Source organism: Ixodes scapularis, unplaced genomic scaffold, assembly GCF_016920785.2.
Source record: "Ixodes scapularis isolate PalLabHiFi unplaced genomic scaffold, ASM1692078v2 PGA_scaffold4__175_contigs__length_147842914, whole genome shotgun sequence".
NCBI classification, from domain to species: domain Eukaryota; kingdom Metazoa; phylum Arthropoda; class Arachnida; order Ixodida; family Ixodidae; genus Ixodes; species Ixodes scapularis.
In genome coordinates this window covers 63,045,809-63,070,148 of record NW_024609879.1, presented here as the reverse complement: position 1 = coordinate 63,070,148, position 24,340 = coordinate 63,045,809, and the positions used below count along the sequence as shown (strand labels likewise).

At 47.1% G+C, this 24,340-nt stretch overlaps 2 protein-coding genes across 2 annotated transcripts in view; one reads left to right on the top strand and one right to left on the bottom strand.

Moving 5' to 3' along the window:
* Positions 1–24,105, top strand: part of LOC8028858 — an 89,468-nt gene extending 65,363 nt beyond the window's left edge. The window contains exon 8 of the mRNA XM_029981052.4: positions 23,994–24,105. The gene's annotated coding sequence lies outside the window, so the exon portion shown is untranslated. The remainder of the gene's footprint in view (positions 1–23,993) is intronic.
* On the bottom strand, positions 3,992–4,777 carry LOC120842389 (amyloid beta A4 precursor protein-binding family B member 1-interacting protein-like). The gene has a single exon (XM_040213483.1). The coding sequence runs from the start codon at positions 4,775–4,777 to the stop codon at positions 3,992–3,994; it is 786 nt and encodes a 261-aa protein (XP_040069417.1).
* Positions 24,106–24,340: the final 235 nt, after the last annotated feature.

Below are 24,340 nucleotides of genomic sequence, written 5' to 3'. Positions count from 1 at the left end.
GACAAGCGAAAGAAAGGCTTCAAGCTTCCTCGTTTTTTTTTTCTTTCGTTAGTCAGAAGAAAAATAAGCTTTTTCTTTTTCTCTTTAGGAACTTTTTCAGTTTTGATAACTGCAAAATTTGAGTCTGATTTATTGAGTGTATACTGTATTATATATGCAATGTTACGTTGCTTTACGATTGTAATTATAATTTATTTTCAATTATATTTTTATCGTATTTATTGCAGAAGAGAGCCACCACCAGGGTGAGATACAGGCAACAGAGACTGTGCGCATTTTTCGCGTTATGTCCTCCCTTGTGTAGCTGTCGGAGGAGCTTCTAACACGCAACGAAGTCGATTTCGGTTTGAGATGAAAAAAACAAGTCGCTGTTTTCTCTAAACGGAGTTCCGAAGTGATTCGATAAATTGGTGTCGCTAGAACGGCATCGCTAATTCATTGTTCGCTCAAATGAACACCGCCATTTGCTAAAGTGTCGTTCAATGAAACATCATGGGCGAGGCATCGTTTGCTATAACGTCGTTCGATCAAGTCAGTGCCTCCCAGGTCGTACCCAACTCGGTGTTAAGCACGACACATGATAGCGTTTTAATACTTCAAGATTTATACTTTCTACCATTTTGACGAAGTGAATAGAAAAGTACTTGTAAAAAGTAACCTCACTTAGTTACAAGTTACTGGAAAATGTACCTATGATACAGATACCGAGAAATGAAAGTACCTAGGTTTGTACCTCAGGTACAACAAAAGTACTTAGATATTGATTTCCAGTTACTTGTACTTACCGTATTTACACGAATGTAGGTCGACCCTTTTTTCAATTTTTGAAAATCTGAAGTGGGGGGGTCGGCTTATAATCGAACTAAAGCATTCCACCGCCGGCAAAAACGAAACAATCGCGGTATCATGGACACCTCGGCTTGTTACGAGTTCTGCTGGCTGTACCCCTAGCATTACACTGTTTTGTGCGCTCATTTTACAAATTAATTATTTTTTATTTGCGCGAAGGAGCATGATTGATAGCGATTCGCAAATTAAACCGAATGCATGGCACAGAGCACGGAGCGCCCGACTCCAGGGGAGTGACGGCACTTCTCGTAAGAGCCACTCCGGAGGCCGCTGGAACAGCAGCGGCGCCGCGGCTTCTCTTCGCAGTTTTTCGCACAATTCACGGTCGCACATCGTTTGATCGAGTACGATATCATGCTGGTGCGCTAACTATGTTAATTTGTACTGAAACGCGTGATCCAGGCAGTTTAAGTTATCGGTGTTTGTTTCTGGCCATTTTTCACTCAGAAGCAACCAACAACTGCGCTGTTGGACGCAAGTTCGTCGGAGTGGGTGATGCTCCAGTGGAGTCTGCGGTGGCGCGGAATCTTAAAGTGTGACGGCAAACAAAGAGGCTTCCGCGGGCCAAAGTCTGGATAGGTGGGGATGCCTTCTGGAGTTGAAGGTCAGGCTTGCAACGTACGCCGCAAACGTGCGCAATTGGTCCCTACTTGTGACGTCCAGCACGATCGCCGAGCAAGCGCAGAAGATGCGGTTGATCCTGTCATTTGCGAAGTGCGAGATTTCATTGGACGACGCCGACGACGTGCTTCGAGAACGTAGCAGTGGTGACGACGGGACTGACATCACCAGTGCGGACGAGTCGTAGCCTAGTCGCGGATGGAGTGAGAACGACAGTGAGCAGCTTCAGTTGTCCCGCCTCCAGCGTGAACTTCCTAGTTCCAATAACGCCTGGCCATCTCATGCACCTCGCACGTGCATGCGCAGCCAAAGCACGCCAGAAGGCATCGATCGCGTGTTGGAGGCTCGGCTTCCGAAACAGATACCTTGTCGTTCTCACTTGTTTGCAATAAAAAACACATCTAAAAAAAAAAAAAAATTTTTTTTTTTGTTGATGTGCGATGTGGGGGGGGGGGGGGGGGGGTTGGGCTTACAATTGAGTCGACCTACAATCGTGTAAATACGGTAGGTACTTTAAAACCCTGGATGTTTGCTACAGTGGTGTGCCTGCAAGAAGGGATCCATGGCCGTAACAGACCAGAGTGGACCACAACAGTCACCCTTGGCAGTAGGGTGTCTTGCTTATTGTCTGGATTCCATCTGTGTAGCGCCTGCTGTTTGGCACACCAAGCAATTAAAAGGACACCGTCCCTCCAAATCCCATACCTGATGGTAACTTTTGGGGAGTGAATTACTTATGACTTGCTCTTGGTGCCCATGAGGGTTTTTATTCTGCCCAGAACCTGCAGTTCTGTTCGTTAACTTGTCTATCAAGGTGAAAGATGGCTTCATCACTTTACAGTAAGAACTGCACATGGCCTGGGTCAGCATCGATGCACTCAAGTTACGCTTGGCGAATTTCGAGGCGTTTCGCCTTGTCATCTGCCGACAACTCTTGAAGAAATTGCAATTTGTACGGATTTATTCATTGCACTCGCAAAGTCTGCGAAATGCATGACTGCGTCATGTCAGAAAGCTGGGCTTGTCTCCAGCTTGACAATGGGGGGGAGGGGGGGGGGATTCAGCAGCGGAAGCACAGAGTATCATATTTTTCTGTGTCAGCTTCAGTGATTTCGTTTCCTTTCATTTTACTTAAAAGGCATGCATTACACACATGCATTACATGAGGGCGAAAGCAAAAAAAATTTGGAGAAGTCGTGATAATGTACGTTATCTACATTCAGATATTCATTCATCTAAGCAAAAATATAACTAGTACAGTGTAGACTGCATATAACGTATGTCACGGGAGGTGCGAAAATCCGCACTATAAGCGGTACCGCGTTATAACAAAAACGTCAATTTTTCAGGCCAAAATACATGCCATGAGACAACTTACCTTTGTAAAACAATTTATTTTATGTTAGATGAAAAATAAAGATTAATCTTAGGAAACTCCTTATTTCACCAGACTAGTAGATTTCTCTCTCAAGTGTGTCACACATTTTGAAAGAAATGAGTGACTTTTGCCTGGCGCAGCCTTTTAACGGCGTTGCGGATGACCAGGTCTTCGACAACGCTAAGGCATTTGAACACCTCCTCACTGAAGGAGTTCAAGCTGGTTCAGACATCTGCAACGAGCTCATTATCTACGACTGCGTCCGTTGCAACCGGAGCTACTGGAACGACCGCTCTGCGCCGCGCGTACACGCCTGCGACCACTGCAACAAGTGCAGCAAGTCGTCAGCACGGCGACCGCTTCTACATTGCCGACGGCTGTTTCAGTGGTGCCTCTAAAAAGGGGACGCACTGCCACTCAATGCCGTAACAGAATATAGACAGACCGTTTTTTATAGCCTAAAGCTTTATTATTATTATTATTATTTTTTTTTCATGATAGGCTTGCAGGGTACAGGGGATGAAAAAAAGAAAAGAAAAAGATGCATTCTGCCGTTTTGAACGATCATGACTCTAATACACGGCTTTGCCAATAGTACAAATCTTGCCACACGCCTTTCTTACGATTATAAAAGACGATGTAATCTACGATGTAATCTTAGCAGCGATATAGCGACGTAAAAATATGATTTCGTGATCGGATAGACGTTGCGAGCATTCAGGATTGCTAACTCTAATCATGATTAAAATAAGAACACTGACTTCACATAACAAGAAAAATAACTTCATTAAACGTTTCGCCTCCCATGCGGGAGGCGTCATCAGTACATACACAGGAATAAGAGAGCTTCGGTCAACGCAGTCCTATTTATTGGGAAGGTCCATATAAGCTTCCGGGAGGGGGCGACGGTTCTTGTTGCATGCCGTCTTATCTCCGCGGATGAACCATGACTCAAGTAGTTTGCGTGGGCCCCCCTATCCTCCTTCGCCAAGGTCGTCGCGGCTGTGAAGTCGAAGGTGTGTCCTGTGGTCCACGCGTGGTTGACCAGCTCTGTCTTGAGACGGGTGGCGTTCGTGGAATACTTGACAGTTCGAATACCACCGGACTGAGCGGCCAACCGGACTGAGCGACATGATAGAGTAATCATACTCGATCGAAAATCTTGAGTTTGTCCCGGTTGGGGAGCCCGGTGCAGTGGCAATCCCATACTTGGACAAAACATTCCAGTAACTGGAGTTCTGTGATCTCTCGCTTGCCGATATGGGGAGAGTGGCGGGCGGCATGCTGGACATGGATAAATGCCTCCGCGATGTCCCTCTTCGTGGGGGGGTCCTGGACCGTAAAGATGTGCTGTCGTCCAGCCACCTGGATGTTGTAGGGCTGGGTGGGCGGGTACTCGTATGGAGCAAAAAACCTCCCGGTGTCGGAGGCGGCGAGCCCAAAGGGCTGCTGCTGGTATCGGGGGTCCGGCCCGGTGACGGCGGCTGTGTGGGTCGCAGGGGTGGGCTGGAACTCCGACTGCGAGAGTGGTGGCCAGGGGTCGGCGGGAGGGGGGACGCCGATTGGGGGCTGGGAGTCTGGAGCAGGGCCACCCTGAAGTCGGAGTCCTCCGAAGCTTGTGATGGGGGGCTGCGTTGCAGGGGGGGGGGGGATTGGCGGGGGAGCTCCGGCGTGGTGTAGTCCTTGGGCCAACGCGCGCCCAACTGCGTTGGCGACCGCATCCGCGATCTCTCTGTTTGATTCCTGATGCCGCTGGGCATCTTGGAGCAGCCGCTCCAAGGTCTGGTTGGCTGCCATGCGGTCTGCGTGGACCAGGTCTTCGATACGCTCTGCGTGGGACTCCAAGGCTCGGACAACTCCGGGAGTGTCCGACTCGTTATCAGAACTTTGGTCGTCGTCAGGGTGAGGCGCCACCTGTTTAGGCGGCATGGTGACAATATGGTTGCCGCCAACAGGACAAGGGTGAAGCCGTACGCGTCTGCCACACTGGTTAACTGGGTCTATCCGGTATCACAGAAACCCTTCTGCCGTGGTGCCTACCCTCCGACTGAGCTCCCCTCCAGCGGGACGAGCCTTAAGTAGGCCCGGCCCCCTGGCGACGAAACCCTCTCGACCCACGGAAAAGTGTGCGGTTGAGCCGAGAGGGGACGTCGGCGGGGTTCTCAGTCGTGGGCAGCCAGCGCAGCCAAGACTGTTTATTTGAAAGCAAAGGGGTAGCTGCGAGGGCTTCACACGAAGACAGGGTACGCCCTTGGTCAGGGCGTGAACAATAGCTGCGTTGTCGCAGAAAACTAGGGTCCGGTGTGGTGAACACAAAAGGGCAAAAAGTACTGCATAAAGTTCATGCTTGTAGATCCCATGGGGGGTTGGGCAGATGACTGCGATGTTGCCTTTAGGACCACGAACGCCGAGTCCTGTGAGACTTGCGTCGGCGAAAGCGGAGTGCTGGACCGTCGGGGGCACAAAGGGGACGGAGGCGGGCAGCATGCCCAGCACAAAAGAAAAAAGTTGTACCCATTGTTTTGATGGGGGGGATCCCGTAGCCGCGGCTTGATGGAGAGGCCTGATAGCGTGGAAGTGTGCTTGATAAAGGGAGAAATAAAAAGCCCACAGGCCGGCGAGTCGCTGGTAGGGGGAGATCGGTCGCGGGACATCCAAGATCTTGAGGGTCGCCAGCAGGTCTCTGCATCTTGCTGGGGTATGCCCAATTGTCTGGGTTTTACCGTCCAAAAGAAACCCGAGGAATCGGATACGCTGGGTGGGGGAGAACTCCGAATCCTCTGGGTTTAGCCTAAACCCGCAGGTTAGGAGGTCATGGACAAAGATAGAACGCATCTTTAAGGTCCACTTTCGTGAAGTAGGGGCGTGGTGGTAGTGGACACAGAGTGAGCACCTTCGGCAGCAGTGGAAGGCAAAAGGAAGGCGCCGGAAGATGGAGGGTAAGATGCGAACAGTCGAGGATAAATCTTGACAAGGTGGAGGACTTCTTCCGGCTTCTCCATTTCACCCATCAGAGGGTAGACGCCTAGCAGTTTCGTCCATTTCACCCATCGGAGGGTAGATGACCAGCACTTTCGCCCACAGTTTTGGAGGGGCGAATCTGCATTCCTCATTACTCCTGAAGAGCCCTGTGCTTGGCTCTTCTCCCCTCTTGCCGCCTCTCTCTCTCTCTCTCTCACACGCACCCACGCCCACGCGCACATAGGTGACTAACTGTGAGGCGCGCCTTACAGTTTCGGAGTGGTGAATCCGCATTCCCCAACACACGCACAGTGAGACGGCTAACTATGACGAGTCACCAGACGGGAACGTTACAATGCCCCCAGCATGGGAAGACCGGGGTTGAAACAAAGGTTAACACTAAAGACTTGGACCTTTTGCTTGGCCTTCAGAGCGGCCACCTCATTCTGAAGTCCCGCAGTCATGTGACGTGTCATGCCATGTCCGCCCGAGAAGAGCGTCCTGAGAGACTTCTCGTTCACCGGTGCCTCTCTTTCCCCAATGTCTCCAAACTGTGATGCCGTGATTCTTTTCTCACGTTTCGCATGCCACCGCATACTTCTGCTCTGGCCGCGCTTCTCTTTCTCCAAGTGCTGAGCTTGTGCAAGAGTCAGGGTGCATGGATTGCTTAGTGGCATCTGGTGATTCTAGCACTCTTTTATGGGCAAGCTGATCCGTGGTGCAGAGGCCTCATCATCTGTGTTCGGGTACTCCTGAACCTTCCTTGGCATGGGCAGCTTCTTCCACCATGTCCGCAAACATTGAGAATATCCCCTTCTCTATGAAATCTGTATGCAGGCTCTTGATGGTTGCCTGTGCTACGTCCAAATGCACTTCCATGGTTCTTCTTGCCCTCTTCGCCTTGTTGTTAGGGTCATGCTTGACGAATCTTAGTTCCTTGAACGACACCATACTTGCACCTCTCTTTGAAGAAGATGGGCCCCACCGCCTTCCTCCTTTAGTGCGGGCCAGGGCATCCGGGATATAGGACCGCCTTGTCCAGCGTTGCAGGCACTGGAAACCTTGCTGACCTGTCCATCTTGGCAGAGTACAGCATGTACTTTGTATTACTTCATGTGGGTCATTGAAGCCCCCACATTGGCCTTGAGAATTGTTTCTGCTGTGCTTGTGGTGTGGAGAAAGATGTTCTGCGCTTTGTGAGCCTTGAACATTTTGTAGCCAGAACTTGTGTGATTCTCTGCTCCAGTTGCTTGGCCATGCCCTCGGATGTGACTTTCTGAAAATGCGGAGGGAAAGTCTTTCTTCTGCTTGGTCCAAGGTCCTGCTGGAAATGGTAGCTCTCGTGGAGCCTTCTCTGAAAAGAAGGCGGGTGAGTCAGCATTTTAAAAGGACGGCAATTTGACCAACAAAGTTGGTTAATGGTTTGGTGTGGTTTTGACAGAACCCACACCTAGTGGTGAGAGTTAATCTAGGGTCACAAACCTTCAAAAAAAGCCTGCTGTAAACTTTGTGCTAAAAAAAAAGTGTTTGCAAACAGGCAAACAGGCCAGCTTTTCTAATCATCAAGTTCAGAAACTCGAAACACCTACGAATGTGCTGATGCACATAGCTCTTCATCAGAGGAAAATAATGGAGTTCCTTGATCTTTTTCACAGTTGGGTCCGTGCTAAAATATCTCTGTAAGTCATGAAGCTTGACATGGTGTTTTACGTATGCTCCTAGGCATCACGAAATGGAGTTGTCCGTCTTCTTCCACGTGAAACGGCTTTCCACTTTTCAGCTGCTCGATGGTGCAATATAGTCTGAACTGCTTAGGATAATCATCACCGAGAGCCGGTGAGCTTCATTGATGGTAGCAGTCTTCAGGAACTTCACCCGTCTGCTGTCACTTGTTGGACTCTGATTCACCACAAAGTTGCCAACAGGGTTTGTTGTTGGGCAGTTTTTTGCCATGTGTTTGCACCTTCTGCAGCCGTAGCATTTTTGCTCAGCTTGATCTCACTGGGAAGGATGATGTTTTTTTTAAAAATTTTTTGATAGTCTCCAGCTGTTGCTTGATCCGTTTGTTGAACCATGTTGCTTCTTTGACTTAATGAACTTCTGTAAGGTGTGTGTTGGTTGTTGTTTGCTGGGTTGAACGCGCAGTAGCCCATGACCCTGAGGCTGATGGCCTGACACGAGGTGCCGTGGCACATGGATTACCGCCATGTGGCTTGTCCCTTGCCGACTTCTGGATCCTTGATTCACTTACCGTAAAAACCAGTGTGTAATGCATAACATGATTTGAGGACCGTGAAAAAAAAAAATAAAAAAGTTTTATTTGCGTATAATACGAAACAATTTAAGGGGAGACACTACCCGGGGGGTCAACTTTTGAACTGCTGGCTTGAAATCAATGAAATTTATACAGTCAACTGATGGTTGTGATAGGAGGTGCTCCACCAAATTTCAACTCTTTACTATAATTACAAAAGAAATTACAGTAGTCTTGATAACAAACACCTATCCATTGTTTAGTCAGTCTATTGTTGGAAAACTAAGGCGAAATGTAAATATTTTTTTGCTGGATACGAAGCAGAATACTTGGTGAGTGCACCTGTGAAAAGCGTTTCGTGAAAAGTCGCTTATTTCTATAAAAATATTGTTCTGGAAAATAAATCTAATTATGAGCCTTCTTTGTCTTCGATGAAATATTAGAAGTAATTATAAAAGAAACCCATAATGTAAAAACCCAAGTCCACATGTGCACTCCTCATTAAATTTCGGTCAGAAAAAAATAAGAACCAGCCTTTATTTTAATCCGATTATCAAATTATAGACAGACTAAAGCAAAATTTATACAAAAAAAAAAAATGGAACTGGGAAAAACTAGTTTAAAGTCTGCACACCTCCGTTTCCATGTAGCACCCCTATTAGGCCACTAAAACAGTCCAGCAGCATACGTGGGATTTTCCTCCTGAAGGCGCTTCTGTTCAGAAGCCACAGCTTCTAGTCTGCGTCGCTTTTGTGCAGCCTTCGATGAGTCGAGGGCACTGGTCCGGGACCTGGAAAGCCGGTGCTGGGTCGCCTTTCTTGTCTGCGACTCATAGCGGCTGCCGTCTTCGATTTTCATTTCAAGGAGTGCCCTCTCCATGCCTTTAGGTCCCAGATTAAACTCCAAGGCAGCTAGGGCCACCGAAGTTTCAACTTTCTGGAGTGACACAAACTCCGTTTTTGGGCAGCGCTTCCGGAAAAGAGCATTGAAAGATTCATTCGCGTTTTGCATCTTCATACGCGAGCACCTGGCCAACAAGTCTCGTTCTGTCAGTCGGTTGTAGAGTGGCACAAGCTCTGACCATTTCTTTAGAGAAAGCCCGCCGGTGAGGCTTTGGAGCCGATGGCTTTCCAGCCGCTTGAAGTGCCAGATGGCGGTTGTGGTGACACCACGATTCTTCCCCCTTGGGGCATGCATTATGTCGAGGTTCCTAATCAGTCGAGTACATGTGCAACAAGGATGCAAACACGCCGCGCTGCATAGCTGTCACATCGAGGGGCATTTTGCTTCAGGGCACTGGCGTAATAGTTCGTCATCTGCTTCATTACCACATTCATAAGTTTGCCATGCCCCCCAGTCCTTTGTTGGCTTTCTTGACCTTCTCTAATCCGGCATAAACCCTCTTGGCGACGTGATTCACGCAGTTCTCTTTAGACACCTCCTTGTCATAGAGCTGTTGCGCATCGATGTGCTTGAAGGCTTTGCTGTCGCCGTCGCAAAGGATGGTTGCGTATTGGAGGTTGTGCAGCTCCACTGATCGAGCGAAAATGATATCCGCTGCTCGGACTTTCATTGCGTTCGATGGCCCATCAAAGTTTTTCTGGCACTTTGATTTGTGGTCTTCTTGCACTTCCTGTGCACTTCTGCTCCTTCTTTTGGGCCAAGACTGCAGTCGTGACAGTAATTGCTCACGACTGCATAGTCAAGAACAAGGCCAGTCTCCTGCTCGATGGCGACGCCTACGCCAAAATGTGATGTGTGGTCTTTCTTATGCCAAATACCGTCATAGCTTACGGAAACATCTTGCAGTGCTTGGTCACCGGCAAAGCTGGAACCCAGCGTCTTCCGCACAATCCGTGCAGCCTCTGACATTACATTGCATGACGCTTGCATGGCTGCGTCGTGCACCTTCACTGCAATCTTTTGATAGGACTTGAGATGCATTGGCGAGGGGGGTTGAGTCCAGTGATAAAGTTTGTTAGTTTTGTAAAACTAATGCTGCAGTTCCGTGAAATAAAACCGAGGCATGCGGTGGAGCTCAGTTTGTTGCGTGCCATCAATGTTCGATGACAACGGCGCCGAAATGATGACTCCGCAGTCAGAACATTCCATGACAAACGTCACACAAGTTTCTAGAAGTTTAAGGCCACCAGCGTGACAAGTTGGGCAGAGAAGTGCTTCAACCAAGCCTCGCACACAGGCTTCGTCCACCAAACGGTAGCCAGTTACGTTGTCGCTGGAAGGCTCTTCCTGATCTTCGGCATCTTCGGTGCTCCCGCCGCATTCGCCTGACTCAAAAAGGCTAATCTTTTGCTCAAAAGCGGTGAGCGTGTCAGTGTCACAAGACAAATCAGTGTCGGGTGCTCACGTTGCTGGGGCTGCGGTAGTTGCGAGGTTCAGTCGGTCAGGCAAAGCTCTCGAACAAACATCGGCGGCGGCGACGGCGACAACTTTTTTACGAACGTTTCGTCCTCGTGCTTTCGAAAACCGCAATCGCCGGCCGAACTTTTTCCGCGTGTGCGACTTCACGATAGCCGTAGTCTCTCCAAATTCGCCGAAACACTCACCGCAAAAGGTCCAAAGTGGCAAAATAGGCTTCAAACGAGGACTAACGTGCGGAGGTCCAGTCGGCGACAATGCAGCATACGGAAACCAATAGGAGGTCAGTTTACATTGCTCCAGCCACTAAGAGCTCGAGTACCATTTTCTTTCGCAAAAACACACAGATCTCGACCGAATTCCCGGGCTTTTACCACCACGCTTGCTTATCCTCAGACGACGATAACTATCGGAGGAGAAAGAAGAAGAAACGCGCTTTCAAACGAGGGTATGATCCTCTCGCTAGGCCTAGCGTGCGCGGAGCGGTTTCGACATAAAATACGTAAACGTTGCACAACTCTGCCGTGGCGCTCCATACCTCCGTTTCGTTTCGTGTCACCAGCACGCCGAATTTAATCGATAATGAGATAACTATGCAACGGATATGAATGATACTTCATAGAATTATTCTTTGCAAGTGAGTTAAGGGAAACACTGGTCTTGGAGCTTTTTTTCTTATTTTATGACCAAACCCAATGAAACTGCACAGGCTTGTTCAGCATTTTGTGCTGATTTCATATATCTGGTAATTTTCTCAGTCAGTAGAATTGTCCTCAAAATAATTAAAACTTGCCTGCCTTTGTTTGGAAAAACAATAGAAAAAAAAATGCTCAGCAAAATATTCGTCTTAACATATGGCTAGATTCTATGAAGTGTAGAGAATACAATGTTGGAAGCACTTTCAAGATAAACTCATTATTAGTGATTTTACCACACATTGAAATTCAGTGTTCAATGCATGGTTAACAAGTAATAAAGCAAAAGATCAAATAGAAAATTTTCTAGACTTGTATTAAAAAATCTGCTCTCAAAATTGTATGCTTCACACATTCAGCTACAGATTTCAGGAACGGTTATATTTCTATCTGCTCTGGATGCTGAGATATCCCTCCTGCAAATTTTTAACGAGTCAAAAAATTGTGTTTTGCGAAAACAATGTTTTAGAGTCAACTTCAATGCGCATTCAGCCCGTGTAGACATTATAAATTGATATATAATTCAAATATTCATCCATGAAATTAGAAGCCTGGTAGATTCAGAAGAACAACAGCCATTGCTATTTTCGAAAGAATGCATTTTTAGGAAGTTTTTGGCTCCAAAGACCCATGTCCCCCCTTAACTCATTAACAAATTTCCAAAAAATAACTTTTCTTTTTAAAAAAAAAATTAGTTTTTGCGGCTGTATCCTTCCTTAAGGACCACGAAAATTTTCAGCGTATTATACGACTTAAAAAGTCTTATAAACAATGCTTATTTGCATCGTAATTGAACCTTAATCACTGTCATTACTTCCATCAGACTCCTTGTCTGACGCCTCCTCCCAAAGGCAGTCGCCTTCAGTGCGGTCTTGTGCATCTGTCGTCTGTCGTCTTCTCATTAACAGTGCAGTGCACACGAACTTGACGAGCGCCTTTCTCGTGCACTGTCAATGTCGAAGACATGTCAAGTTACACCGGCGTTTGATCGGCGTTCCCAATCTGGCCCAACTGGAAATGTTTTGATTTCCGAACAGCCTGAACGTGGCGCGCTGGAAGGCTATCAGAAGCTCCTCGTAGCTTGCCGCAAGTTTCTGTGTCACCGACGTGCGCCGACGTAAGGAAAACCATGGCGCTTAAAGCAAGCAACCCAAGGTTGCTTCGCCTTAAAGTCACTTCGTGAGATGCCCTTTTCTTTCGCAAATTCCCTCGCCTTCTCTTGCAGCAGCTCGATGTTCACGGCGAGGTGCCGTTCAAAATGCTCTTTTACAAAGTCGCTGAGACTTGCGGCGACGTCGGCGAACACGCCATTCTTTGGTCCTCTGAAGCTTCTTCTCGTTCCATTGCTTGCAAACAGAGCTTGCTTTTGTCATCTCCATCCGCGGATGCTGCCTTCATTTACGGCGAATAGTTGTCCGGCAGCACTGTTGCCGATGTCTTCCGCAACCAGAATGTGCTTACTTTTTAAGGCGGCCGAGTATTGTTTTTGTGCTGACGGCCATTGCCTAGCCTGACTTAGCAATGAGTCGAACAACAAGGTGGCTGAGTTGGTGAGTTTTGGAAGCTTGGACGGATGGAAACGCCTCGGGCAGTGTGATTTTAATTATGATGATAGCTGTTTTGAACGCCGTATTGCTTCGAAATCAAAATAACGTCAAACTGCATTAGATCGCACTTGAGCAAAGCTGAAAATTGTTTGGACCCGCGTATAATACGAGCCGCAAATTTTACATGGCAAAATTTAAAAAAAAACCTTGTATTATATGCTGGTTCTTACAATATTCTCTCCAATTTCTGCAAGTCTGCCAACAATTCATCCTCGTCCCTGTGCTCTTTTACCGTCATGGAGATGCGCGCGTCGCTAGACTGCTGGCCAACCAGAACTTGCTTCCTGGCATCTTGCACACTGAGACCCAATTCCTCGTGCAACAAGGTCTTTTTGAGGAAGTATGCTGTTTTAAACACTCCCCTCATCTAGGTTCTCTCCTGCATCTGCTTCCAATTTTCAGCTGTGCTTGTTTGGCCCACAAAGGTTCTTCTAAAGGTGACCTTGAAGTCCTCCCTCATATTAAGGACTTTGACATGGTCTTGGAGCCAAAATCGAGCAGGTCTCTTCATGTGGAGCCTGGCGTTCTCCAGCAAGAAGCTGCCCGGCCAGCCGTGCAGGACTGCCCTAAAGTCAGTACTCTTCGGCCATGCCCCGGCCTCATACGACGCCCCTTCGCCGTCGAAGTCGTGAATAGCCTTATTGATGCTGGCATAACTTGGAACGTTTCTGGCTTCCTGTCGACAAGGTCAAGTGACCGTCGGTATTGTTCCAGTAGCACTTGCAATATCACGTGGTTTCCGTTGCTGTCTGCCTTCTTCAAGGGTTGTCGAGACGTCTTGGCATGCCTAGAGTTTTTGCCTTCAGCTAAGTGTCTAGGCTTGAAGACATCACAGAGAGTGTCCGCACGAACAATTCCTCCCCCCCCTCCCCCCCCTCCCCCCCCTACTTGAAGCAGCACGAACACTCACATTCTTGCTCTCGGTGCCTCACGAAAATGGTAGCCGTTGCGTCTCGCAGATGTTATACTGAGCATCCACATGCACGCGGTCTCGAGGCAACACAAAGGCCCTTTTCGTGGCAATACCTCACGAGAATAACACTACCCATACCGTTGGTTGAAAAGTTGGCGAGCGTCGTCGTCAGCGCAATCCAATGTCATTGGCTTTTAGGATCGATATACCGTGAAGGTATCGACGAATCTCACTTTTGATGTGTCAGAACTTTCTTCGTCTCCACACAAAATTGAAAAGGACTCTTTAATGGTGAATAATTTAAAAGAAAATGATTTAGCGTTCGCAGCGACCTCTCGCCTGGTGCGCTGCCATGTTCCTTTTTTTTTTCTTACTCTTCTTCAATGTTTCCTGCTTCGTTTTGGAGTTAGCTAACAGGGTGGGAGAAACTGATAAGACCCTTGCCGTTGTTACTGTTGGTTAAGGCTCTGTCTGAGTGTTTTGCTGATGTGTGTATTTTTTCTTAAAGTGCAGAACAATTGATGTGAAATGCCTTACAGCCCACCGCAAGAATGCTCAACTTGGCTCTATTAAGGTCTCATCTTGTTATGAGTATACAGTAGCCGACCGATTCTTCGGACCTCGCGGGACCCGGAAAATGGTCCGAAATAAAGAACAATCCGAAAAATCAGCTGGCCAGGAAAAAAGACATTTTATTAGGTCGAAACTGGCTGAAAATAGTTCATAATGTTACTTTGCATCATGCTACGCCTGCGTCCGATGACATCTGCTTGCATCTCGGCGAGCGTCATGTCTTCGCTATAAACGTCCGCCAAAAGTGCCCAAACTTTGGCGATGTCCGAGGTCGATGGTTATGCGGGGGCGGTGATGTCGCTGTCGGAGTCTGACCCACTTTCTGGCTGCTGAAGCACCTCACGCACGATGTCTTCATCAGTCAGCTCTGAGCACAAGTCTAGGTCCACGTCGACGAACTCGCTGAACGTGGTCGTATCCAAAATTTCCATTCCATCATTCCGCAGGTCAGAGAATAAACGATTGCCGGCATTGACTTCGGCGACGTTGTTCTCGGCCGAGTGGGTGTCTACCATAGCGTCACTCGCCACCGGCTCTTCGCCATGACAAAAGCCAGTGTGCTTGAAACAGTTCGCGATAATATTGGCCTGAACCGCTTTCCAAGCATCTGAGAGCGTGCTGACAGCAGAAAGGAGGGTCACGGAATACCCCTTCCCGTTGTCGAAACAAAGAACAGTGCGGCCAAGGAGGCGAGCCCTGTATAGAACCTTCAACTTTTTCATGACCCCCTGTTCCATCGGTTGTAGAACACTTGTCGTGTTCGGCGGCAAGAATTCAAGCCTAATAGCTTGCAGGTTGCTCACTGTTCCGTGAACTCCACAGTTGTCGACAAGAATTAGCACTCGTCGCGCTTGACGCTCGAACATTCAATCCAGGCGGCGGAGATAGTCTTCAAAAAAAGACTGAGTAATTCAAGCTTTAGAATTGCTTATATACCACACTGGTTGGTTCTTCACACCCTTGAAACATCTTGGGTTCTTCGACTTCCCAATGACCAGAAGCGGAAGCTTTTTGGTCCCTTGCGCGTTTGCGCCAACCATAACAGTGATTTGTTCCTTGCTGTGTTTCCCATCACGACACGAATCGCCGGAAAAGGACAGCGAGCGGTCCAGTAGCATCTTAAAGAACAGTCCAGTCTCATTGCAGTTGAAGACATTCTCGGGAGCGTAATCCCGCAGCAATGCCTTGAGCTTGTTCAACCGATAGTCGGCGACATCGTCCTGGTTGACGGCTCCGCTTTCCCCGCATATTTTCTTGAAAGAAAGTCTATGCCTCTTTTAGAATCCCCGATCCCATCCGTCAGTGAACTTGGAAGTTTTGAATGTCCATCTTGATAGCAAGCGTCTGCCTTCTCCTTCAGGATGGCCCCCGAAACTGGCAGATTTTTCGCGAACACTCCTTTCAACCACAGTTGAAGAGTCTCTTCCAATGCCGGGTGGTCGCCTTTCTGATCGTTCTTCTGGTTCTTGGAGTGAGAGTTCTGTAGAGCAGACAGTATCTTCACTTTGTTTTTTATGTAGTCCGATATCGTTTGCTTTGATAAGTTAAACTCTTTCACAACATCAACCTGAGCCCGTCGGTTCTCAATGAGTTTAACTATCGCAGCTTTCTTTTCAAGCGTCATAGTAGAATACTTTCCACGCCACTTTGAAGTTGACGGTTGAGCGGGCAGCGTTGGTGCCTAAACGCCTGAAGGTTACCTGAAGCTTATGACAGATCTCCAGAAAAGAACGGCCCCAACCAGGTCCGAACGCGAAATGAACAATGGATACGGGCGTCACGGGGACGGTGCGGGTACCCAGCAAGAAGATGACGTCTCGCCAAAAATAGGACGTGAAGTGTCACCGAGCGGTCAGGTTCAGTAACTGTACGCCGAACAATCCAAACCAAGCCAATCCAATCTGACTACAGCCAGCTGTCAAGCCAGTGTACAATCCAAAATGGCGGCTTCCGTGCTACCGCTCCGCGTTGAATACCCACAGCGCTGCTCGCGCGCGGCCGTTTGTCCGGAAACTTTGCTAACTGCGGGGGGGCTCCCACATTAAAAAGCCACAGCGCCGCTTGAGCGCTGCTGTTTTAGTCCGAATGATCTAACCTTCTGACTTTTATGCAGTCCGAAAAACTAGACTTGAATATACACTATTCCTATCGGGCAGGTCAAGGTTCCTCGTTGAAATCCGAAATACCCATCGAGCCCGAATTTTCAGCGTCCGAAAAAATCGTTGCCTACTGTATTTGTAAAAAAAGCTTTTGAAAATATGTAATCTAAATTACAAAAAAATGAAGCAGATTTCTGTTTTACTTTTTTTTAATTTATTCTCCAAGGTACATGCATATGTGTCTTTTTTGCAACTGACAAGAAGGGCACGGGCTCGTCAACATTCTTTTCGACTTCATACTCTGAAGCGTATATTTTTGCTTTTCGTAGCCGTTCTGCTGACCATTTCTCCTAAAAATCCTCTTCAGTATCTTAAAAGAAAAAATGTAAAGAACATTTGTTTGGTTTGAAAAATCTCTCAAGACTATTGAGCGGCAGCCTTGAGGGTACCTACCTTCTTTTGTTATGAAATGCGGGACTTGAGGTCGTTTGATGTAAAACAGCAGTCATATATGGATGTTTATTTTCTTATTCAACAACTTAAACTGGTTTCACATTGAAAATACAGTAGAACCTCGATACGTTTTGCAGGGGACGCGGAAAAAAAGACGCATCACCCGGGAAAAGGTAACACCGATAACGCTGTTGGTGGGGCTACAGATGTGACGGGAAGCAACCCTCACACTAGGATTTACTCCAGAATGACTTTTGGGTGTTCGGAGAACTTCCATGTTAGTAACCATATAGCTGGGCATTCTTTTTCGGCACAGTTGTTTAGAACTGGTAGTCAGCCCATACCGTATCTACCCGATTAAAGTGCGACCACGATTGCTACCTCGAAGGGATACTTTTCAAATTGCTCAGTGTTGAAAATAGAACCATGAATGTCGCACGAGGCTAATAGAGAAATAAAACAGTACCTTAATGTTGCTAGAAATTGTTTCCAGCACGATTTTTGACAACTAGCAATTAGCAGCGACCAAATTTTTCTCGGCGCTTGCTCCACTCCCGAAGTCGAAGTGGGCGTCGCACATAGCTTGCCGCGTTGCCATCACCTTCATCAAAACGTCCGACAAGAACTGAATCTGTTCAGATCCAAGAACGTGCTAGTCTCTAGCACACGTGCTAGTCTCTAGCACATTAAAACTTTGAAATCTTGAGCTGGTTGAGCTATCCTAAACAGACTCCAATTGTGCCATCGCTCGCTCGCTAGCCGCTATGTTTTCGAACAGATTTGGATTTGGATTCGAAAAGATAATTTGAAGAATCCAGCAGAGAGGCCGAGAGTCATGCGTTGCCAGAAGACCGAAAATCTGCCGCGCGCAGCCCATGAGCACAGGTTTGGGAGCGCCGAGGGATAGATTTTGGACGTAACAACCGGAAAATCAAACGTAACAGACGGTAATCTAGTACACGTATCTCTATGGAAGTTAAACGGGACCGTTGCTCGTGAACGTAACAGCCGGGAAAACGTATCAACAGCTGGGTGTTATGCATACCATTTTATTTTCCTTCTGAATTATTTTTACACTGCGTTCACATCCGGGGTCACCTGAGGTTAGCTTGTGCAATGGGTTTTATAGAAAGTGCTATCCTCAAAGGGTTTCGTGAATATGTTTCTAAGCAAACACCTGCATATGCACTGGCCAATATGTTAGAATTTTCTGCTACTTTATTGCTGCCGACACTGTAAGAATTACCTTGTACCCAAGCTTTATACTGCAACAAATACAGTAACATCAAAATTTCATTCTACATTTTACTTGTGAGACTGAGTGAAAAGAGAAAAAGATCCAGATTCTTGTCTTGTTGTGCCGTTCCCCTTCCACTCTCCAGGAATAGATGTCCATGGTAGCCCAACCCATCTACACTTGTCATTGATAGAGCCCTGCATATTCGCGGGTTGTCCGCAGATATCCGCAGTAAACTGGCGGATGTGGATAAAAATTAGACAAATTTTGGCGGGTTGCGGATCGAATGTGGATGTGAGGGACTGCGGATGCGGATATCCGCGGATCTGGATCTAAATTTTTGCCTCACCGGGCAGTTCATCGAAAAACCTGAGACGTTTCGTAACAAACTATTTGCGTCTCGCCTGGATTACAGCGGGAAAGGGGGGCATGGTTTGGTTAAGTGCGCCTTGGTGAATCGCGCGCTAGCTTTTAGCGGCTTGGTGAAGTGATGCGTTGTCGACAAAACGTCACAGGGGAATGTGCCCACAAAACTTACAGCGTCGATGAACCGTGTGTCCATGAAATATATGTCAATGGAAAGTTGTACACGAAACGTATTTCCACAAAATGCGTTTCGAAGGAACGATAGAGATTATAAGAAAGATCTGATTTTCACTGAAGATCGCTTCAGTTAGTGCATTGCCCCTCATCAAAAATGCTATCTATAGAAAAAGTAAAGAATGCAGGGCATTAATCGTCTTGAGAAAGCTACTGCATTGGCAGGGAAAGAGCAGAAGACTTTCTCCGGGCAGAGTGTTGCGGACTCCTAGGACAATCACATAACTGAGATAATTTTTTTCTTCGATGCGCTGTCTCGGGAAGGCTGATCGCTTTTAATATAAATACGATGAAACTGATAATGATAAAATGGCATCCCCTTTGAATGGTGACCCGAAGATTTCTTTTTACAAAGATGAGCAACAACTTAAAAAGTGATATTTGTATTTTTTTTTTTTTTTCATTCACGCTTGATGTTATGAAATACAATGAATGCCTGGATTCTGGCGGATGCGGTTTGGATACAGATACAAAATATGTGGATGCAGATCAGATACGGATACAATAATGTAAAAAGTTTGCAGATGCGGATATACAAAGTCTGCGGATGTGGATCGGATGCGGACAATCAAACTGTTATCCGTGCAGGGCTCTAGTCGTTGATTAATAAGAACCCCTCTTGTAAGCCTGGGATATGTGAGACATAAAGGGCTTGATATAGTGACTTATCCAAGTACTCCCACCCTTTGATCGTGCCGCTGGTGTTCCTATTAGTTAGTGGTCCACGCACTGCCATTTCTCTCAGGTGGAAGCTCCTGGATGCATGCGGCAAAAGTTTTGGTAGAGGGTTTTATGGTGCTTTCACAATGGAATCTCAAGCAAGATTTGCCTGAACATTTGAGATTGTGGCGACTCATCATCAGTTGCGAATGACGTGTATGATGGTGCGTATAGGGCTACTTGTGGAAATTTGTTATTGCATGCTCAACATGAACATTGTCCGAAATGATGTCTTGGCACAACTCTTAAGTCCATCGATGAGAGCAGGATAGGTCATGCTAGACATTTGCTCTTGGCCAACCGGTTGGGACTGTCAGCAACACACAATCATTTGCGACTCTCAGCGATATGCCGCTATTCTGGCCCACAGGCATCCCAGCACGCACGAGCTTAGCTGTACTTGTGCACTCAATATGAGTACATACATATCTAGCATGTTTAGTTAGTTCCCATTAACCTGCCCGAAACTGACATTTCAAAAAGTAGACACATGAAACTTTCAAGGCACAGTGTTACTTCCACTTTTTTGTCTAGGTAAACAATTCCATTGCCATTAGTGCTTCTTTTCGTCTAATTAACAAAATGTAAACTTCTGTCCTGCCCAGGCAGTAGACCGATGTTGGTTCAACAGTGGCCTAACATTGGCAAAGATCGGCCACAATATTGGAAGCGCTACCCGATCTAACGTTGGCCCAGTCATTGGTGCCAATGTTGGGCCATCGTTCCAGCCTATGTTGGCTCCATCATTGGTACCAATGTTGGGCCATTTCTAAACCATCGTTCCAGCCAATGGTTGTCCCACATTGGCTAAGACCGGCGTAATCTTGGACAATACTGGACGCACTACCCAATCCAATGTTGGGCCATTGCTCAACCATCATTCCAGCAAATGTTTGGCCATTGCTCATCCATCGTTTGAGCCAACTTTGGCCGTCATCGACACCAATAGTAGCCAATTATCCAACCACAATTCCAGACATTTGGCCACTGTTTGCTATGTATACTTACCACTGGTACTTTACCCCAACATTGACTATTCCGGTGATCCACAGCTATCTTATGGTTAGAAATTATTCCCATGACCTGGGTATTAGGCATAGTGCTCTGGATCTCCTCTACTCCAATACTTAGTCATTTTAAAGAATCGTGTACAGAAAAATTACTCTGCTTTGTACCATGCGCTACAGCTTGCAAATTACGAATTCAGAACCAATAGTTTTGCGAAAATTTTGTTTAACACTTCTAACAGCCAAAAAGAGGCTACAAAGACGGTACAAACAAGACGTCTCTTTATTTGTTTTGCTATTGCACAATTTCCTTTATTCTTTTGTTCAGAAGAAAGCTTGTTATGGGGAATAACTGTGAAATGGAAAAAACTTGGAAACCAAAGTGAAAAAATTATAAATTTATATTTTGGTAGTTCACACTTGCTTTAATGTTTCAAAGGAAACATATCAAAAAGTAGAAGCAAAACAAAAAAATGTAATAAAAAGTAATAGCGAAACAGCTCGAGTCCTATAGGGTGGCATTGATCCACGGTGCCCATGGAAATGGCACCGCAAAAATGCCACCCTACATGACTCGACCTAACAACCCCTTGAACTGGGGACATGGGCAGAAGCAGTTCCTGAAGTGGACCATCGCCCATCGTCACAATGATTCTACGCTTTCTGCCGCCACCCCGGTCACCCGATCCCAGTAGCCACCTTCCAATGATGGCCTGCGATATCTTGTCATCTTTGTTGATTTTCGCACAGATGGATTGCCCCATCTTTCTCCGAATGTGCTTTTCCGGGTTCAGAAAAATGATAAAGACAATTTTTATTATCATGGAAGCCTTTTCATTGCCATTTGAATCAGCAAAAAGAAGGTGAGAGAGGATGAAACGGACCCACCGCTGGCGAGGGAGGGCTGGGTTTCCTTCTCCCCTCACCAGCGTTGCAGTTTCCTCCTCCCCCACCATCCTTCCTCTTGCCCTACCTTCTTGAGTTGGCACCGACAAGAGTAGATGGCCAGTTCGCTAAATTCAAAGAATAGTGCTTGTACGAAGCATGAAAGCTGAATGAATACACAGTGACTCACTGGTTGGATTGTGTTTTTTTTTTCTGTAAAAGCATTCTGACCGGAAAGGCTAAAGTATGTTGTTACATGATTCAGAAAGGTTAAGGGGACACTGAATTATTTTTTTTTTTAAACAGGCTGATTATGATTTGCACACCACTAGATGTATTTTCAACCGAAAAGAAAATTCATTGGAGCAATACAGTAGAACCTCGTTGATACGTTTCGAAAAAAATGTGAGGAAAAAAACATACGATCCGGGAAAACGTATGATCCGAACTTGACATTTCTAGGCATTAGGAAAAAAACAAAAGTCGCGAGTGCAGCTGAAAGAGATTTAATACAAGAACCTCACCTCCCGAAAACATCTGTCAGCTTCTGCTGGCGCGCACCTTGACCTTTTGGCAGGAAGAGTTCCGTTTGCAGCGTTTTCAGGCCTCCCTCGGCTGCAGGGTTATCTTTCGTGGCAAAGTAGCTCCGCAGCACATCCAGTGCAGCGATTGCCTGAGTGAAAGTAGCTCTTGGAGGAGTTTCTGGCTCATCCTCATCCTTGTTGTCGTTGTGCTCGTCTCTGGTAACTTGACCCTGTCGCAACTCCGCCACGATGTCAGCAACGGTTTGAGGGTTGCACGTTGGGACGTCGTCGTCCACAGCGACAAAATTGCTGAACGCCAGCTCTGCGCCGGTGGACCGGGGCTCCTCGTCCATGTCATCATCTTCAGTCTCGCAAGGGTCGGGGTCCTCCACTCCTGGCGAACGCCGAAACCCACACTTCCTAAAACAGTTCTTGACTGTTTCGCTGGTCACGCTTTCCCACGATGCATTCAGGTAATGCATTGCATCAAGCAACGTGAGCTTGCCGGGGACACGCGAGCCAAGAAGCGTCGCACGATGCACTTCCTGTACAGGTGCTTCACGTTCTTGATGATCCCGGCGTCCAGAGGCTGCAGGTGACTCGTCGTGTTCGCAGGCAAGAAGACGACACGGAGGTTGCGCAGGAACGACGTGTCCTTCGGATGAGCTGAACAGTTATCCAAAAACAGAAGCCCCTTCCGGTGTTTGCACCCCAGTCGGCCGTCGAGGTACCGCAGAAACACTTCGAAGAGGCTGCTGGTCATCGAAGCCTTGGTGTTGTGCTTATATACACAAGGAAGCCGAGCGAGGTTTTTCAGGCATGTCGGGTTCTTCCATTTCCAGATCATCCACAGCTTGGTCATTTCCGTGCCATCTTCATTGCAGCAAAGCAGCATGGTTACTTGATCCTTGTTGACCTTCCCGCTGTGGCACGACTCCCCCTTCAAATTCAGGGACTTCGTGGGTTGCACCTTGAAAAAGAGGCCAAGTTCATCGGCGTTGTAGACGTCGCGCGGGGCGTAGGCATTCACAATGCCTGGAAGCAATGAAATCCAGTTTTCAATATCCGCCGGATTCATGCTGGTTGCTTTGCCATTCAGTTGGCGGTACGAGATGCCATGGCGAAGCCGAATTCGGTCCATCCAGCCGTTCGAAGCTGCGAAGTCCTCGATACCCATGATGTCTGCTATCTCCATGGCCTTTTCCCGCAGAATGTTGCCATCGAAGCTCACACCAGATGCCCGTGCTTGCTTAAACCACTTAAGCAGCGCATTTTCCAACTCCGTGCTTTGCTCCGCAAGCCTGCTTCATCGCTGCACCGAAGACCAGGGCGTTTTCTTCTATTTGCTTTCGCTTCGACGCGACCGTGTTGACCCTCGACGCAGGCAGTCCGAGGTCCTTGGCGATGTCAATTCTTTTCCGTTTAGGGTCCCGGTCGACAAGTGCCAGGTCCCTCAAAGTCAAAGGTTTCCGCTTGCGCGATGCTATCGCCAGTTCTCGGGCACGGGTACGGAAAGAAGCTAGGCTGACGTGCACCACGGCACTGCAACAGAGTAATGCCGGAATGCCGACCTCGCGAAATGTCAAACAAAAAAGTCGTCGGGTTCGTTCATTTACTACCACCCGTACCTGGCTCAAGAGTTACTCTTTGGGAAGCGTTTATCATCCTCACAGTCGCGTAGCCAGTTTAAATGGTGTCTTCAAGCATTTGGTGAAGTAACCGAGAGTGACTCTTAGTCATGTGTCTATCATGAAAACGACTAAAAATCAAGAAGCGAACGCAAACACATCGACATCAAGAACGTTCGGCATGCGGTGCGTGCGGCGACAACCGTTCTGCCCGAAGATCGGGAGCTCATTGCCCAGAAAACGTATAATCCGATCGGTTTGGCGAAACTTTGGACATACTTCCCGGGAAATCGTATTACCCAGAAACATATAAACCAGTCGTAACTCTATGGGACATTTTTTAAGCCCTCGATTGTGAACGTATGAGACGGGAAATCGTATGAACCGAGATCGTATTAGCGAGGTTCTACTGTATTATTGCCTTGAGCCTTATTTGAGTTTTTCCTAGCATGGTGGCTGTTAGGCAGATTAAGGGCCCTTTTTTAGGAGAACTCGAATAACTCTCACACCTTTAATAATGCTCAAATTTTCTTTTTTGGGGTCAATATATCTTGTGTTATCTGGACTGTAATCAGGCTGTTTTAAAAAGGAGTTTTTCTTTTCTTTGCAGTGCCCATTTAATGAAAGACAGAAATCCAACACGATATGTGCCCTACACCAGATAGCATTCTTTGCACTAACAATGCTTCACATTGCTGAAGTGACGGTGAGGCAAGATGCTCAATAAAAGCCACCGTAAGCCACATTTGCACTACAGAAACAAAATGGTAGATATCCACATAATCACTAGAGACATTCGAAAGTACAATGTGTCCTCCTCACAAATGCTAAAGTGAAATCTCATTAACTAAAGTCCTCTTAGTTCGAACTTTGCATGTTGCTAAATAAGAACTTTTTAAAAACATTTTACAGTGAGTGCTACATCAGAATGCTCACTGCAGAGCATGCATGCATGCC

Coding starts and splice junctions, on each gene's coding strand:
- LOC120842389 (XM_040213483.1), bottom strand. CDS start 4,777: ATGCCGCCTAAACAGGTGGCGCCTCACCCTGACGACGACCAAAGTTCT.